General features: G+C 45.4%; 1 protein-coding gene across 1 annotated transcript in view; it reads right to left on the bottom strand.

Annotated features, from left to right (window-relative positions):
* Window positions 1-864: 864 nt before the first annotated feature.
* The window catches only part of C10H3orf20 (chromosome 10 C3orf20 homolog), a 32718-nt gene continuing 15979 nt past the window's right edge, over window positions 865-17603 (bottom strand). Inside the window, 5 exon segments of the mRNA XM_060163587.1 lie at window positions 865-1226; window positions 1847-1970; window positions 7615-7746; window positions 13352-13472; window positions 14241-14393. Of these exon segments, the coding sequence (XP_060019570.1) occupies window positions 865-1226; window positions 1847-1970; window positions 7615-7746; window positions 13352-13472; window positions 14241-14393 (892 nt within the window).

The following is a 17603-nucleotide window of genomic DNA, read 5'->3' as shown; positions in this document are numbered from 1 at the left end:
TTTTCTACAAAGGGCCAGACAGTAAAAACTCTAGTCTTTGCAGGCCAGGTGGTCTTGGTCACAATGACTCAAAATTTCCATCTTAGCAGGAAAGCAGCTACAGACAACATGTAAATGAGTGGGCATGGTTGTGCCCCATTGAAACATTACTTATGGATCCTGAATTTGAATTTCATATCATTTCACATGTCACGAAAAACCTGTCTTTTGATTTTCTTCCTCCCAAGCATTTAAACATGTAAAAATGGGCTTCCCTGGTGGTGCAGTGGTTAAGAATCTGCCTGCCAATGCAGCGGACACAGGTCCGAGCCCTGGTCCGGGAAGATCCCGCATGCCACGGAGCAACTAAGCCCATGCGACACAACTACTGAGCCTGCGTTCTAGAGCCCGCAAGCCACAACTACTGAGCCTGTGCTCTAAAGCCCGTGAGCCACAACTACTGAGCCTGCGCTCTAAAGCCCGTGAACCACGACTACTGAGCCCACGTGCCACAACTAATGAAGCCTGCGTGCCTAGAGCCCATGCTCCGCAACAAGAGAAGCCACCACAATGAGAAGCCCGCTCACCACAATGAAGAGTAGCCCCCGCTCGCAGCAACCAGAGAAAGCCCACGCACAGCAATGAAGACCCAATGCAGCCAAAAATAAATAAATAAATTTATTTTAAAAAATAAAAACATAAAAACGACTTTTAGCTCACGCATAAAAAAGGCAGGCAGTGGGGCCAGATTTGGCCCCTGACCACAGTTTGCCAGCCTCGGCTCTAACCCGTGTCCCCGGTCTGCTTTCTTCCCAGCCTTATCCCTAACGAAAATAGTTCAGCTCTTCACATGTTTATCTTCTATCTTTCCCCACCCCTAAAATTTCAACTCCAAGAGGGAGGGGCCTCATCTGTTTTGTTCACCATCACGTGTTTACTACCCATCTCAGCATCTGACACACAGAAGCTGGAAGAAGTGAAGGCCCAAGCCGACCTGGGTGTGACCGTGGCCTTGGCCTGGACCTTGATGGGTTTCTTCCGAGTGGTGCTCACAGGAGCCAACACAGGCTCCTCCTTCGAAGACTCTCCAATTGAGGATTCGGGTTGGGCTGACTGAGATCGTAATAAAAGGATTTCTCCTGAGTATAAACTCAGCTTGGTGGCGTGCTCAGGATAGGGCCCGGACCTTAATCTGGTCCGAGTGATTTCTGCCTCTTCCTTTACCGGATATTCTACGGTGAACAAGCCTCTGAACAGAAGACACTGGTGTCACTCCCCGGCGTGGCCTGGCCGCCATGCCCTGCTGTGAGACTGCACAGCTCCCCCTCCAGGCCATTACTCTCGCAGTCTGCTGCCTCCCGTTGTCTGGCCCAGTGCTCCCACCCTAGTGCAGCTAGTGGATCAGTAAGTGCTAGCTGAATGGAAGAACAAATCAATCTCAGTTCTGGCCATCTGTCAAGACCCAGCTTTGATCCATCCTCCCCCACGGGCCTGTGTTTCATTCAGCTTTGTGTCCTTTATAGCACTCAATGTAGAGGCTGGGTACACTATGCACTCAATGTAGAGGCTGGGTACACTATGCATCCATGTTGTTCCCTGTGCCTCCAGACTTAAGTCATTTCCATCTATGTTCTTTGTTTTATTTTTCTTTTGCTTTCTCTGCTAGACTGGCCAAGGGCCTCTCATTTCTTCATTCACTTACCAAACATCTACTAAATGTTGGGCACTGGTCATAAAGATGACCCCATACAGGAGTTCCCTGCCTCTGGGAACTCCAAGCAGGAGTGGGGAGCGGGGATGGGAAAACAAAGAAATATTTATAACGCTAGGTAGTAAGATTTATAATCGTACTATATAGTCTCCTTACCTGCCGCCAGCAGGACGGAGTTCATGAACTGGGACGCTGTCTTCTGAAACCGCCTCTTGATCTCTGCCAGGGCCCGACTCATCTTAGACATCTTTTCATCCATGCTGCTGATTCTGCGGGTCATCTGGGGAAAGGCCGAGGGGAAGGGCATTGTCACCTGCCCCGCCAGGAGCCGTCTGCCCAGCCCAGTGACCACAAGGCTAAGCCCTGGCTTAGAGGATGTGCCGCTCCTGCCTGGGACCCACCTCTCTCCCTTCAGCCCAGTGAATCCCCACACACTGACCCAACCCACCTCAAACGTCCCCCCCCAGGGAGGTTGGTTGCACTGGGCAGAACTGTTCCTTGCCTTGGACACTCACCACTTTCTCTATGCAGCCTGAAGACAGAGGTTAGCCCTTTGTGAAGTGATCAGTTGCGTGGGAGCCTGTCTCCCCAGCCAGACTCTGAGCTCCTAGAGGACAAGGATCGGGTTTTGGTCTCCTTTGTGTCCAAGTGCCCATCACACAGAAGGCACTCAATTAATGCTTGTTGCGCTATGAATAACTGGATGGACAAACGCCTCTCTGGACGTTTGCTGCCTGTCTCCCTCTATCGCACGACCCACAGAACCCTCTTCACCCTGCTGGCCACTCTCTGCTGAGAGACTGCCCTAGGCCAGGGTTACACAGATTGACTGGTTCCCATGGGCACCAAGGCCCAGGCCTCCGGCCTCAGTTCAGGATTACTCCGAAGGGCCACACTGGCTCCGGAGCTCCTATGGGACAGTGAGGCCGCCCTGCAGTTCAACTCTGCCTCTGCCGGGGCGGAACTAGGTTCAGATTCTGAAGTTAATGGCAATCAGGGTGTGACTTTTTCTTCAGGAAGGCGTTACAGACTTGCTAAGCTACCAGCAATCACTCCCCACATTGAGCTTGCACATCTGCTCATTCCTGTCCTTCTTGCCCTGGGTTCTGGTCACTTTTTACTTTCTTTATCCCTAAACTTCGTCAGCCCTGAAGGCAGGGTCCATGCAGTCTATATCTCCCACTTCACACAGAGGAGGTGTGAAATAATTTTTCCTCTGCAGAATTGAAGCCTCAGGTGGAGAGAGCCTCAGGTGGACAGACTTTCTGAAGAGCGATAAAGTCAGCCACGTATCCCTCTTTGTCCTGTAGGCAGGGCTTCTGTAAACGATGCTCCAATTAATAGCAAAGCCTCAACCATCCTTCTGTTTGTTGGCCCCAACCTCTGCCTCTGGGCTAATTTTATTTATTTATTTATAATTTATACCCAGTCTTGCTTCCCAAAAGGATCTGAGGCGGCACTGGGCTAATAAAGCATTTAAATTGAGGCATTTCCTTGCTTCCAAAGCGCTGTCTTGATAGAAAATTTAGTGAGGAGCCTGGCCGCAGGGCTATAAAAGCTGGGACTGCCATTCTGCCTATCGCTCTGATGGGTGGTTCCTTCCAGGGTGATGGGTTTAACAAGTTTTCCACTGACAGGGAGTGTGAGGGAAGAAACCACCCTACTCCCACCCCTCAGCTTTCCTAGATGGCCACAGGTTTGCTGATGAGTGGGTGACAGCCAGCTCCAAACACACACACACACACACACACACACACACACACACACACACACACGATTGCAGTTGAATGGATTTTTAAAGTCCCAGGAGAGAAGTGTGGGATAGCTGGGTGGGCCTTTACACATCACTATACAAATTGGGAAACTGAGGCCCAGCAAGGAAAGGGAAGGCCTGAGGCCACCTCCTAGCTGAGGCTCTCTGCCAGCCTCGAGATTTCACATAAAAATATTCCAAGATGTTTAACCTGGAAGCTAGGGTCAACATTTGGAAATCCTGTTACCCACAATAAGTCTTCATTTGTTGTTGTTTATCTAGTCAGAAGGTTGTAATATACAGTACACCACCCTGCTCTCTCAAACAGAAGAGGTTAAGACGAGGATGCTCTGGGGCAAGTCAGTCTCCTTGGTCAACATCAACAACTATCCTCTAGAATGCGGTGGTTTTCAGAAGCTGTTTTAATGTATTTGTCTGTTTATCCCTACGCTAGATGTCTCCAAGATGGTTATGCTTTTTGAGTTACAATGTTCTTTTTAATAGATAACTTCCAGCCTCCTTCCGCACTGTCAGCCTCTGCAAGCTTCCCTTAATGAGGATTCCACCTTTAGATCCCCACTGTTCACTAAAAATATAATGCGAACTGCATGTGTGGCTTTGAACATTCCTGAAGCCACATTAAAAACATTCTCAGGCTTCTGTGGTGGCGCAGCGGTTCAGAGTCCGCCTGCCGATGCAGGGGACATGGGTTCATGCCCCAGTCCGGGAAGATCCCACATGCCGCGGAGCGGCTGGGCCCGTGAGCCACGGCTGCTGAGCCTGTGCGTCCGGAGCCTGTGCTCCGCAACGGGAGAGGCCACAACAGTGAGAGGCCCACGTACCGCAAAAAAAGAAACAAACAAACAAACAAAAAAACATTCTCAGGGAACTTCCCTGGTGGCGCAGTGGTTAAGAATCCGCCTGTCAATGTAGGGGACACGGGTTTGAGCCCTGGTCTGGGAAGATCCCACATGTCGTGGAACAACTAAGCCCGCGCACAGAAACTACTGAGCCTGCACTCTAGAGCCCGTGAGCCACAACTACTGAGCCTGCACTCTAGAGTCCGTGAGCCACAGCTACTGAAGCCCGCGCGCCTAGAGCCAGTGCTCCACAGCAAGGGAAGCCACTGCAATGAGAAGCTCGTGCACTGCAACAAAGTGTAGCCCCCGCTCACCACAACTAGAGAAAGCCTGAGCGCAGCAACAAAGCCCCAATGCAGCCAAAAATAAATAAATAGATAAAAACATTCTCAGAAGATGAAATTAATTCTAATAACATTTATCCAACCCAATACATCAAAAATATGATTATTGCAACATGTAATCAAAATAAATGATCAATAAGAAATGCTACATTCTCTTTTCACACTAAGTCTTTGAAGTGCAGCGTGTGCTTTCACTTCCAGCCCATCTCAGCCTGGAATTGTCACATTTCAAGTGCTCAAGAGCCATTTGTGACTCCTGGCTACCATATTGGACTGCACAGCTCTGGACCTCTGATTCTAGCTCTCTAAGGCTGCATTTAGCTAAGAAAACATAAGATGTTAATGACTGAGGGGCTTTCCTAGGCCAAGAGGACATGTTCGGTACATGGAACTTAGAGTGATTTCTCTCAGCTGTTCATGGGGGCCTTCAACTGCTTACGTCCTGGTTCTTAGCCATGTTCCAAATTTCAGAGATTACCAGACAAGAGGTTGCCAGAAAAACAAAGCATTACTGAAATTTTATGTGAACAAAAATTTTTCTATTATCTATTGCCTTTGATAAGTAAATGCACATTTTTTAAAATACAAATTGACAGAATGGATTCATTGTCATACAAATTGACGGAATGGACTCATCAATCAGCAGTCATCTCAGCCCTGATGGACTCAAAATCCTGGCGTTGTTTTGCTCTTTGGCATGAGGAATGTAGGCTGAAGTCACTGGCATCTGAGTTTCCTGGGTGCTCAATGAGATCCCTTTAACGAACCCACCAGCTCCCTCAGCGCCCCTCTCTCCCACACACCACACCAGTCAAGCTGGATCACAAACCTGTGTTGATGCTTTTGCCCCTTCCATTAGAGTGAAAGTATTTCAGAGACTAGAGGGAGTGAGGCTTCTTTCACTTCGACATCCCCAGCAGCCAATCCGGCACACGACAGGTGCTAATACATGTTTTTGGGTTTTTTTTTTTGCGGTACGCGGGCCTCTCGCTGTTGTGGCCTCTCCCGTTCCAGAGCCCAGGCTCTGGACGCGCAGCCTCAGCGGCCATGGCTCACGGGCCCAGCTGCTCCGCTGCATGTGGGATCTTCCTGGACCGGGGCACGAACCCGTGTCCCCTGCATCGGCAGGCGGACGGACTCTCGACCACTGCGCCACCAGGGAAGCCCGCTAATACATGTTTATTGAATTAGCTAATGAACTAATGAAGTTGAAATGCTGCTGAAATGTAAGAGCAGTGAAAAAAACAGGTGCAACGCTTCCCTCCAGGAAAAACACAGGTGTTCTCTGTGTCTTGTTTAGATAACATGGGTCTCCAACAAATGCCAGCCTCGCGTGTCCCCATGTAAAGGGGAGACGTGGGGCTGGCTGCTCCTATGGGCTCTGTCAGCCCTGCGAGCCTGTTGGCATGTGGTGGCAAATGCCCTCACAGTGCAAACGCCTCCTTCAGAGTGACTATAATTTATCAGCCAAACTGGGACACTTCTAAGAGGGATGCTACTAATAACTCCTGGGCTGATAGGCGTAAACCGGGACTGGCCCCGGGAAGACTGGGAGGTGTGGTCCCCCCGGCTCCCACTCCAAGGAGGCTTCTTGAGTGAGCCAATCCCCTGTGTGTAATGCCAGCGGTCAGTGCCACCAAGGAGCCCATGGCCACCCCAGTCTCATGGTGAATGTCAACTATTCTCTTCCAGACTATAAACTCCTCAGGGATCAGGGACTTTGTCCCCTCATCCTCTCCATCTCTTTCCACAATGTTGACTCTGGACCAGGCACACAGTAGGATCCACAAAGACCCAGTGAATGAAGAACTGAGTTTCCAGACTCCAACATTGGCTCACCTACCCCCTTAGCAAGTGCTTCATTTGAAGCAGTCCCTGTGCTTCAGGGCAACAGTACCTGTAGGAATCACAGGGAATTCCCACTTTGGTAGAGAAGGCTGGCTTGTAAATAAAGCAGTGTTGGAATGGAGGTGAGTCACTGCTGGGAGGGCTGAGCAAGGGGACAGGCAGACTCTACCTGGGATGGGAAAGGGGGTGGTGGAGAGGGTCATCAATACATGGGCAGTTACTCTATCCGGCATCATATCTCCCTTTTCTGGTAACAGCACCGTGATTTTCCTTTATGGAACACACTCCTGCCTAATCATTTGCCCGAGTGGTATACCTGGGGCTGATCACACCCCTCGGCTCCTGGGATGGACATGACTACTCGAGCCTGGCTAGTAAGAGCAACACACATACCTCACCACAGAGAACATTTCAGGTACAGGAAGTAGATGGAGCCAATGATGTTGGTGTTGGCACCTCTACTGAAGTGCTTAGCAAAGAGAACTCCTCTTTTTCCTGGGGAGACCAAAGCTGGTAGAACAATAAGCCTGGAGAGGCTCATGACCATCTTGTCACCATAATAAGAGAAACTCCTTGGAAACAGAGCCAACGAAGAGGAAGGCAGAGCCAAGAGATGGGAAGATCTGATGAAATCCTTTGAGGGCCTGGATCCAGCTATGCCTGATGCTGCCTATCTACAGACTGACTTTTCAGTTTATTGAGCCAATACAATTTCTTTTTTTTTTGCGGTACGTGGGCCTCTCACTGTTGTGGCCTCTCCCATTGCAGAGCACAGGCTCCGGACGCGCAGGCTCAGCGGCCATGGCTCACGGGCCCAGCTGCTCCGCGGCATGTGGGATCTTCCCAGACCGCGGCACGAACCCGTGTCCCCTGCATTGGCAGGCAGACTCTCAACCACTGCGCCACCAGGGAAGCCCCTGAAAGACTCTTGATAGAAGTTTCACAGAGAAGGTGGTACTAAAGTCAGACAGTGAACGATGAGTACAAGTCCATTAGACAGGTAAAGAGGTGGGGCCTTGTATGGGTAGGGGAGGCAGGAAGAACAAAGGCATTCCAACGTGACAATCCATGTTAAAACACTCTGGGGTCAGGCCTGGGTGACTGGTCTGTGTGCCTTACCCGTTTATTGTGCGATGTCACATGTGGACAGCTGTTGGCCGATATGGGGAGTGTTACTGTCTCATTCAGGGAGGTAAAGGTGGCCATGATAGAATCCTGTCCTAGCACCATCAGCTTCATTTGCTCATTCACCTGTGGATAAAAAAACCAGGACTCAGTGGATCCCTGCTTCTGTTGTCCCACCTACCCGTTCCTGACCGGGTAGGGGGGACAACAGAAAACCACAAAACACAAAACCCCTCTTGGCTTGGGCCTAAGAGAGCTGTAAGATCTTTCTGGTTATTATGCTAGAATCCTGTTTTCAGGGAGAACACATAAGAATTCCAATTTTTCTTTGAGGGATAAGCAGAAAAAATAATGATGGTTCTTTACCCCTGCCCTTTCCCTTTCCAACCCAAACCTGTAACCAACTGTGAAGGAGACACAGGGATCCAACAGGCGAGTCAGCTTTGGCTCTGGTAGAGTTGGATAGGAGTCAGAAGTCAACACTGTCCCTGAATCTGATGCTGGGTCCACCCAGGCACCAGGTCTGACTAGGAAAGCACGCAGAGCTACCTTGGCAGGGGGACCAGACCTCACCCCTCTGCAGGTGGGTGGGCAGATGGCAAAAGGGAACCTAGCCAGGGCCGTGCCACACATGCTCATTTCCCTCTCCTGCAGTCACCAAATGTGTCACCACTCCTCCCCTGAGGAGGGGCCACCCTTTTTCATCACTTCCAAAATGGTGGGATTTCCTAGGTAGCAGTCCCAGAGAAGAACACAGGGAGGGTGAGTTGCCCTTATAGCAACTCACTCCTTACTAAGAACTCTGTGGCCTGGAGTGAGTCCCAGGTCTGCCTCTGGTTAGCAAGCCACTGGGCCTCCCTGAAGCTCCCAATCTTCAATATCAGAGTCAAAATGCTCGTGTTAGGTTCAAATAAGATAAAGATTATGGAAGTGGCTTTCTAAATCACAAAGGCCCACACCAAAGACGAGCAGATATTGTCAGGATGTGGCAGAGCAACGTGCACGTAAGGCCCTGGATGGTTCAGGTGTGCAGAGAGTTATTTATGCACAGTGGCCCCACCAGGGCCTGGGCATCTGTAGCTCTACAGCCCCTGACCTACACGTGCCCCAGAACTCCTCGGAACTAAGAAAGTGCTCTCCATCTTCACTCCTCCCATTTCCTTCTAGGATTCCACTTGCTGGTCCAAAGGTCCACACTCAATTTCCTCACCATCCAGCCCCTTCCTCATTCTCTGCAGCCTGGATGCTAGTCCCCTTCCACACTCTGAAAACATCTGATCCATGACCATCTTCCTGCCAAGTGTGTGACATCTTCAAACTTGTAGATCACTCTCACTTAAGAGAGACACTACCTGCTCCAGTTCTCCTTCTAGAGACTGTAGAACAGAGCTGTGAGCTGTGGCTGGGAGCTCAAGCACTGTGGTTGGACACTTGAGGCAGGTTGCTTAGCTTCTCTGAGCCGGGGGACAATAACAGAATCTTTCTCTGGGGCACTAAGCAGATTTCACAGATAAAATAAGCAAAGGGCTTAGCTTGGTAGAGCTGTTTTTAATTATCTTGGCCCCTGGGTGGTTTCTCTTCCTCTTCCCAATGTCCCAACGATGGTGCTCTGTGAACTCAGCCACTGCTCATCTTCCTGGGAGTTCGTGAGCCACATGTATATGACGTGCATATCATCCCCAATCTCTCGTTCTAGGTGAGGATCCTGTCCAGAGAGAGATGTCCACTGAGCCCAATTAGCACATCAAAAACCATATGGGTCTCTGAGCCTCTCAGAAACTGCTTTGTTTCCACCCAGACACACACACTCCATGTGGAGTCATCTATAATTCCCTCCTCCTCTCATTTATCCCCTACAGCCCATTTCTGAATGCCACTGATTTATTTTACTGAAATGGCCCCTTTAAAAAATACTACTAATACCCTCCATCATGTCAAGTCTGGCTAGTAACTCCTTAACTAGTCTTTCTACTAGCCCCATCTGCTGATCTTTCCCTCTCCAGTCAACCTTCCACATAAATGCTGGATGGAGCATAGCAGCCCTCAGCTTAAAAACTAACCAGCTGGTTATACTCCCACTATAGCTGAGTCAGGTCCTAACAGGCTGATCCTCCCACAGAACTTGGAAAAAATACAAAAAACAACTACTCAAAGGCTCAGAAGAATAAGCAAAAGCAGGCAGATTTCGAAGAGTCAAAACTTAAAAGGATCAACATGGGATGAGTTCTTTCTGGCCCAAAGAACCAAAGGACAAAACCTGGGGTCAACTACAGTCACAGAAAAGTAAGGAGAGAATTACAGAAGGGACAGAGAAGTAGAGTCCCAAATGCTATGATTAAACAGTCCACAGCTTTGGCTGATCCCTGAACCATGTGTGAGCAGTGAAAACTCAAGGCAGTTTACTTCCAGGGAAACAGAAAACTGAACTGAGATTTGAGCTGCTGCCCACTGCGGGTGAGACAAAGTTTGCATTATGAGTCTAAACAAGCCCATTGCCTGTTAAAACAAAAAAAATCAACACTCTTCAGAGAAATACATCAGAACTCAGAGACTCTAAAACATAACATCCACAATGTCAGCAATCCAAAATAACTCAACATGTGAAGAGCCAGTGAAGTGTGAGCTGTTCTCAAGGCAACAAATAACCAATCCTGTCTGATATGTCCCAGATGTTGAAATTACCAGACAAGGCTTTATAGCAGCTAACTTAACTATGCTCAATGAGGCAAAGGAAAATATATTTGTAATGAAAGAAAAATTAGGAAATCTCAGCAGAGAAACAAAAAATATAAAAAACAACTAAACAGAAATCATAGAGTTGAAAATAAATATCTGGAATTTTTAAACATCACAGGATTAGCATAACAGCAGAATGGAAATGACAGAATAAAGTCAGTGAATTTGGAGATAGATCCATGTAAATTATCCAATCTGAAAAGTAAACAGAAAAATATTGAACAACAACAAAAAGAACAGAGACTCAGGGACCTTTGGGACAACATAAAAGGTCGGAAATACATGTAATTGGAGTCTCAGAAGAAAAGGAAGGAGACTGGAGTGCATTCTTCCCCTAAAACAACAGCAGAAGACTCCCCAAAATTTGTTGAAGGATGTGAATTTACAGATTAAAGTAGCTCAGTAAACCCCAAACAGAATTTATATGAAGACAACCACATGCAGACACATCATAGTCAAACTTAGAAAACTAAAAGAGAAAATCTTGAAAGGAATGAGAGAAAATGAACAATGATTTGAATAACTACAAACTTCTCATCAGAAACTATGGAGGACAGAGACAGTGGAACATCTTTAAAATGCTGATAGAAAAAAACATCAACCAGAATTCCATATCTGGCAAAAATATTCTTTCATAAAGACATTTTTCACATGAAAGAAAACAGAATTTGTTGCCAGAAGATCTCCATTTCAAGAAATGCTAAAGGAAGTTTTTCAGGATGAAGAGAAATGATACTGGAGGGAAACTGGATTTTCAGAGAGGAATGAAAATGCTGGGAACGATAAATATCTGGGCAGAAACAAACTTGCCACTGCAGCCTCCAAGACAGCATGCAAACTCCTCAGCATGACATCCAGTGCCTCTCACCTCCACCCCCCTGACACATACAGCTCTTCCCTACTTTTCTTTCATGAGAAGCACTTGTGAACTTTTAACGATGCCACCCTGAGTCCCAACTCCAAGCCTTTACAGATGATATTCCTCTATCCAGAATGCTCTCCCTCCTTCTTATCTGTATCTATGAGAATAATATGCACACACACTCATGTTACAACTCAAGGCCACTTGTGTTCCAGGCCACTCCTGACTGTACCAGCCCCTGTTGTGCATTTCTGTATGCAGCTCTAGGGAACAGAATAATGAACTAAGACACACTGCTGAAACACTTTAGTGTGTCAAAGCACCTTCCCCACCACTGTTTCATTTAGTTCTCACAAAAGCAGTGTGAGGCAAGAGGGAGGCTCTTGTGACCCACCTTGTATTGATGAGCCACCAAGACTCAGAGAAGCTGAGTGGTTTTCAGAAAGCTGCACACCCAGGGTTTGGCAAAGCTGACACTAGTACGTGGCTCCTCAGACCCTCATCCCAGAGTTCTCTGTCCACTTGGCCATACTGACATATAACATATGGTGTCTGCCTGCAACCAATTTATAATCTTTTTGGATTGTAAACTTTTATATAACTACAAAAAGTTAAATAGTAAGGCAATAACTCAATACACTCCTGGACTGGAGATCTTGGACCTGGTCAAGCAATAGAAAGACTTGTGAAAACTACAAACTCCAGAACCCATGACAGACCAACTGAATCACAATCTCTCTAGGGCTGTGCCTGGGATCTATATTTTTGTTAAAGTCCCATGGGTGATTCTGATATGCAGCCACAACTGAGAACCTCTTCATTACATGACTAATTGTACAATGACTGAAATTTGTCATTTCAGTCCGGATTACTTTTTAATCCAGACAGTGGGCACTGGGAGAAGAGAGAAATGGGTGTGGACTGGAGTGCCATGAGAACAGGAAGTCTGAGTAGGGCTTTGAAGGAGGGAAAATTTGGATTGGCAGAGAGAGAAGATGTATTATATTTCAGGACACTGGGGTAGGAAGGGCGATACACGTTCAAGGAATTGAATGTTTCTGAGCAGTGGTATGGTCTACAGGAATCGAGATATAAGAATGAGAATCCAGTGGTCAACATAGAGGATGAACAGGAAGGGCATGAGACAGGATGCTTGAGCCCTACCATGAACTCTAACAGTGCTTCTGTCTGTAACTCTTACCTAGGGTGGATTCTATGTTCTGTGATCTTTCTCTGAATCCCAATCCTATGAGCTTGTCCTTCTCTCACAGCCCTTATACTTTTCTACCACATATTCTTATTATTCCCCTAGATTTCTGAGTTCCTTGAGGGGTATTGTCTATCTTTCTATCCCCTAGATTGGTGATTTTCAACAACAGGTGATTTTTGCCCCCCAAAAACATTTGGCACTGTCTGGAGATATTTTTGGTTGCCACAACTAGGAGAGGGGGTACTCCTGGCATCTAGGGAGATACCGGTAAATATCCTACAATGCACAGTTATTAAAAGGATTATCCATCTCAAAAAGTCAGTAGTTCCAGGGATGAGAAACTCTGCCATAGGTAAAGTGACAAGCACACTTAATTGCTTTATTAGTATATTAAATGTATTAAGTTATTATTTAATATTAGTAATTAAACATTTATTATTTAATAACTCTTTGATGAATAGCTGAACAACCAAATGAATGAAAAAAGGATTTGTGTCTATCAGCTTCCTTTACCTCTCAGATTTTTTTGTTTCACAGATAGTAAAACTATAAAAACAAAAACTGGGGAGATCAACATAGAATTACTTTTCTTACTGCCACACATAGGCATTAAAAATAAAACTATCAACTACTGTAACAGTTACTTCCTAAAATAAAGGACATTTTAACTATAAAATATAATATCATTAATAATAAAAATAAAACAGGAAGCATATTACCAAGAAAGGTCAGTACAGCAGCCAACAGTTGCTGTAGGCTGGTGAAAAGTTCACTTCAGTCAGCCCTGGACCACTGCCCATCAACGTGGGAACCTCTGATATTACAAGCTCCTTGAGGCTAGGGCTCCTGTCATACAGGTAGCCCTCTGGCTCTTAATGCTGGACAGCCCAGTGGCAAGCCCCACCTCTGCTGCCCACCCCTACCTTGTATTCCAGAGAGAGCAAAGTCTCTGTCTTGGAGGTCCAGCTCCACTTGTGGACTACATAGCCATTGTAGTCGTTGGCGGTCCCACCTTCTTCATCCAACACCAAGACGTATGGGCAGCTAGGAGAGATACATAAATGAGGAGCTTCCTCCAGGACCTGGAAGGAAGCCCCCATCACTACAGGCTATAGGCAGGCAGGGCTCTGAGACTCTGCCCCAGGTGGAGGAACTGTGGACTCTTGCAGGTGGCCCTACTTACCCAACCTAACATGGTCTGATGTCCCCTCACACCTCTTGATGCTACTGGGGAGTCTGCTGGGAAGGTCAGATCTGAAGGAGATGGTGGAGGCTCAGGCCTAACCCAAGGGGGAGAGAAATGGAACGTGTGCCCGTAGCCCAGGAGCCTGAGCATATAAGATCTCAGGCACCAAAATGGGAAACGGAACAACCGTCACATGAAAGTAAGTCAATCCCTCCTAGAACAGTTCCTTAGGAAAATCAGACAAAATCAACATTTGGCTACCAAGAATATGTGCTACCCATGGCCTCTCCTACACTGCTTCCTAGTATAAAACACTTCTCTTCCCTAAAGAATTCTTCCATGAATCTAGCTAACAGTGAAGATCTCAGTGCTCTGGCGGGAACAAGTGGAGTAGGACTTGGGGAATTTCCCTTCTCATTGGCTATGACATGAATCCAGCAAGTAAGGGCCTCAAAGCACCTATGTCCCTACAGGCACTGCTTTGGCCCTGCCACACTGTCTTCCTAGATCTCTGGACACTGCCTGGTCCATCTTTTTCCCAGGGGCTCCTACTTTGCACCTCGGTGCCCCACTTTGTCACCCTCAGAGATACTTCCATGGGGCCAAGATTCCCCCAACTGACTCACCAGGCCTTCAGGTTGTAGTGAATGCAGCCCTGGCCTTCAGCATTGAACACGGCCAGGAAGGAGAAGCTGGGTGTGTCATTAAAGAGGCAGGTGATGGCTCTCCCTCTGCAGCACATGGGGATCTGACACACGGCGATGTGTCCAGAGGGATAGCTCGCAGAAATTGTTAAGTAGAACTAACAGAAAACTCTCAGAATTCTGCTCTTAGGTGCCTCATGGAAAGCAAGTCTACATGTCAGTGTTTTAGCTGTTTGGTACATCATTCCCAGTCTTCTGCACTTTGCATAAGTAACAACTAAATGACTATGGAACCAACCATGCCCTGGGTGCTTCCCTGTATCCTCTTTCTACTCCTCACAACCACCCTGTGGTAGGTACTATTACCTTCATCTCACAGATGAGTAGGGTTTCCCTGCATGTAAGGGGTTTCCTGAGATGCATTACTTTCAGTGATAAAACCAGGAAAGTCCCAGACAAACCAGGGTAAGTTATTCACCCAACAGATGAGGAATCCAAGGTGCAGAGAAGTGATCTGCCTTACATCACATCACAGGAAGTGGCAGAGCCAGTATCTGAACTCTGAGGCCAGGATATTTCTAATGCTGTTAGGCTGCTTCCCCTTCTTACCAATCTAGAAGAGTAGACAATGTCTCCCTGTTCATTTCCTACTTAGGAGGCCGCAAGGAGCACTGGTCCTGACTAAAACAGATATGGTGTGGGCAGCTACTATCCTTTTTGCCAGAATTTCAGAAGTGCCCCAGACAGGAAGAATTTCAGTGATCCTACAATCCCACTCCTGGGCATATATCCAGAGAAAACTATAATTCAAAAAGATACATGCACCCCAATGTTCACTGCAGCACTATTTACGATAGCCAAGACATGGAAGCAACCAACATGTCCAGCAACAGATGAATGGATAAAGAAAATGTGTTATACACACACACACACACACACACACACACACACACACAATGGAATATTACTCAGCCATAAAAAAGAATGAGATAATGACATTTGCAGCAACATATAGGACCTAGAGATTAACATACTAAGTAAGTCAGAGACAAAGACAAATATCATATGATATTGCTTATATGTGGAACCCTAAAAAAATGAACTCATTTACAAAACAGGAATAGACCCACAGACATAGAAAACAAACTTATGGTTACCAAAGGAGAAAAGTGAGGGGAGGGATAAATTAGGAGTTTGGGATTAATATATACACACTCCTATACATAAAATAGATAACCAACAAGGACCTACTGTATAGCACAGGGAACTACGTTCAATAATTTGTAATAACCTATAATGGAAAAGAATCTGAAAAATAATATACATATACACATATAACTGAATCACTGTGCTGTATACCTAAAACTAACACAACATTGTAAATCAACTATACTTTAATTTATTAAATTTAAAAATAAACAAATAAATTAATTATTAAACCAAAAAATAAATAAAATTCATTAGATGGATTTAGCACTATGCTGGAGCAGGAGAAGAAAAAAATCAGTGAACTTGAAGACAGAACAACTGAAATTATCCAGCCTGAGGAGCAAAAAGAAAAAAGAATGAAGAAAAATGAACAGAACCTAGGAGACCTGTGGGACACCACCAAGTAGACCAATATATGCATAACAGGAGTCCCAGAAGAAGTGAGGGGACAGAAAGAAATAATGGTTGAAAACTTCCCGATTTTTATAAAAGATATGACTCTATACATTCAAGAAGATCAACAAACTGCAAGTAGGATAAATTCAAAGACAGCCACGAAAAGAAGAAAAAAAAAAAAAAAAAAAAAAAAAAGACAGCCACGTTATTATCGAACTGCAAAAAGACAAAGAAAGAATCTTGAAAGCAGCAAAAGAAGAGACTTGTCATGTACAAGGGATCCTTAATAAGATTAGTGGCCAAGTTCTCATCAGAAACCAAGAAGGCCAGAGGCACTGGCATGAAATATTTAAAAAGCTGAAAAAAAAAAGCTATCAACCAAGGCTTCTATATTGAATAAAACTATTCTTCAAAAATGAAGGAGAAATTAAGATTTTTCCAGATAAACTAAAGCTGAGACAGTTCACCACTAGTACACCTGCCCTACAAAAAATGCTAAAAGGATTCCTTAAAGTTGAAATGAAAAAACACTTGACAGTAACTCAAAGACAAACAAAGGAAAAAAGAACACCAGTAAAGGTAACTACATAAGTAAATATAAAATTCAGTATTATTATTTTGTTTATAATTCCTTTTTTCCTATATGATTTGAGAAAACAAATGCATAAAACAATACTTGTAAATCTATATTAATGGCAATGTATGTATAAAGAGTTAATTTCTGTTAACAACAAAATAAAGGATGAGGAATGGAGCTGTATAGGAGCAGAGTCTTACATGCTACTGAGGCTAAGTTGGTCTTAACTCAAACTAATACGTTGTCAAATGTAATTAGTTTCTTCAGGCTGCTGTAACTAAGTACCACAAACTGGGTGACTTGAACAGCAGAAATTTATTCTCTCACAGTCTGGAGTCTAGAAGTCTGAAATCAAGGTGCTGATAGGGCCATATTCTTGGAGGCTCTGGGGAAGAACACTTCCTTGCCTCTTCCTATTTTTCTAGTGGTTACCAAGAATCTTTAGCATTCCTTGGTTTATAGATGTATCATTCTAACGTCTATCTCAGTCATCACGTGGTGTTCTTCCCTCTCTGTGTGTCTGTTTTCTCTTCTTATAAGGACATCAGTGGATTAGGGCTCATTCTAATCCAATATAACTGCATCTTAATAATTATATCTGCAAAGACCCTATTTCTAAATATGGTCATATCCTGAGGTTCCAGGTAAACATAAATTTTTGTTAGACATTATTCAACCCATTATACCAGGGAAACCAATAAGAAAATAACTAGAAAGTGTGGAGAAAAGGAAATCAGAGAGCTACCATATAATCCAGCAATCCCACTCTTCAACATATACCCAGAGAAAAACATGGTTCGAAAGGATAAACACACCCCAATTGTTCATTGCAGCACTGTTTACAATAGCCAAGACATGGAAGTGACCTAAATGTCCACTGACAGATGAATGGATAAAGATGTGGTACATATATACAATGGAATATTACTCAGCCATTAAAAAGAATGAAATGATGTCATTTGCAGCAACATGGATGGACCTAGAGATTATCATACCAAGTGAAATAAGTAGGACAGGGAAAGACAAATATCATATGATATCACTTATATGCTGCATCCAAGAAGAAAAAATGAAAGAAATGAACTTATTTACAAAACAGAAATAGACTCACAGACTTAGAGAAGGAACTTATGGTTACTGGGGAGAAGGGTGGGAGGAGGGAT

Source organism: Lagenorhynchus albirostris, chromosome 10 (genome assembly GCF_949774975.1).
Source record: "Lagenorhynchus albirostris chromosome 10, mLagAlb1.1, whole genome shotgun sequence".
Classification (NCBI taxonomy): domain Eukaryota; kingdom Metazoa; phylum Chordata; class Mammalia; order Artiodactyla; family Delphinidae; genus Lagenorhynchus; species Lagenorhynchus albirostris.
Note: the sequence above shows the minus strand (reverse complement) of the source record. Positions and strands in the feature narration are given on the sequence as shown.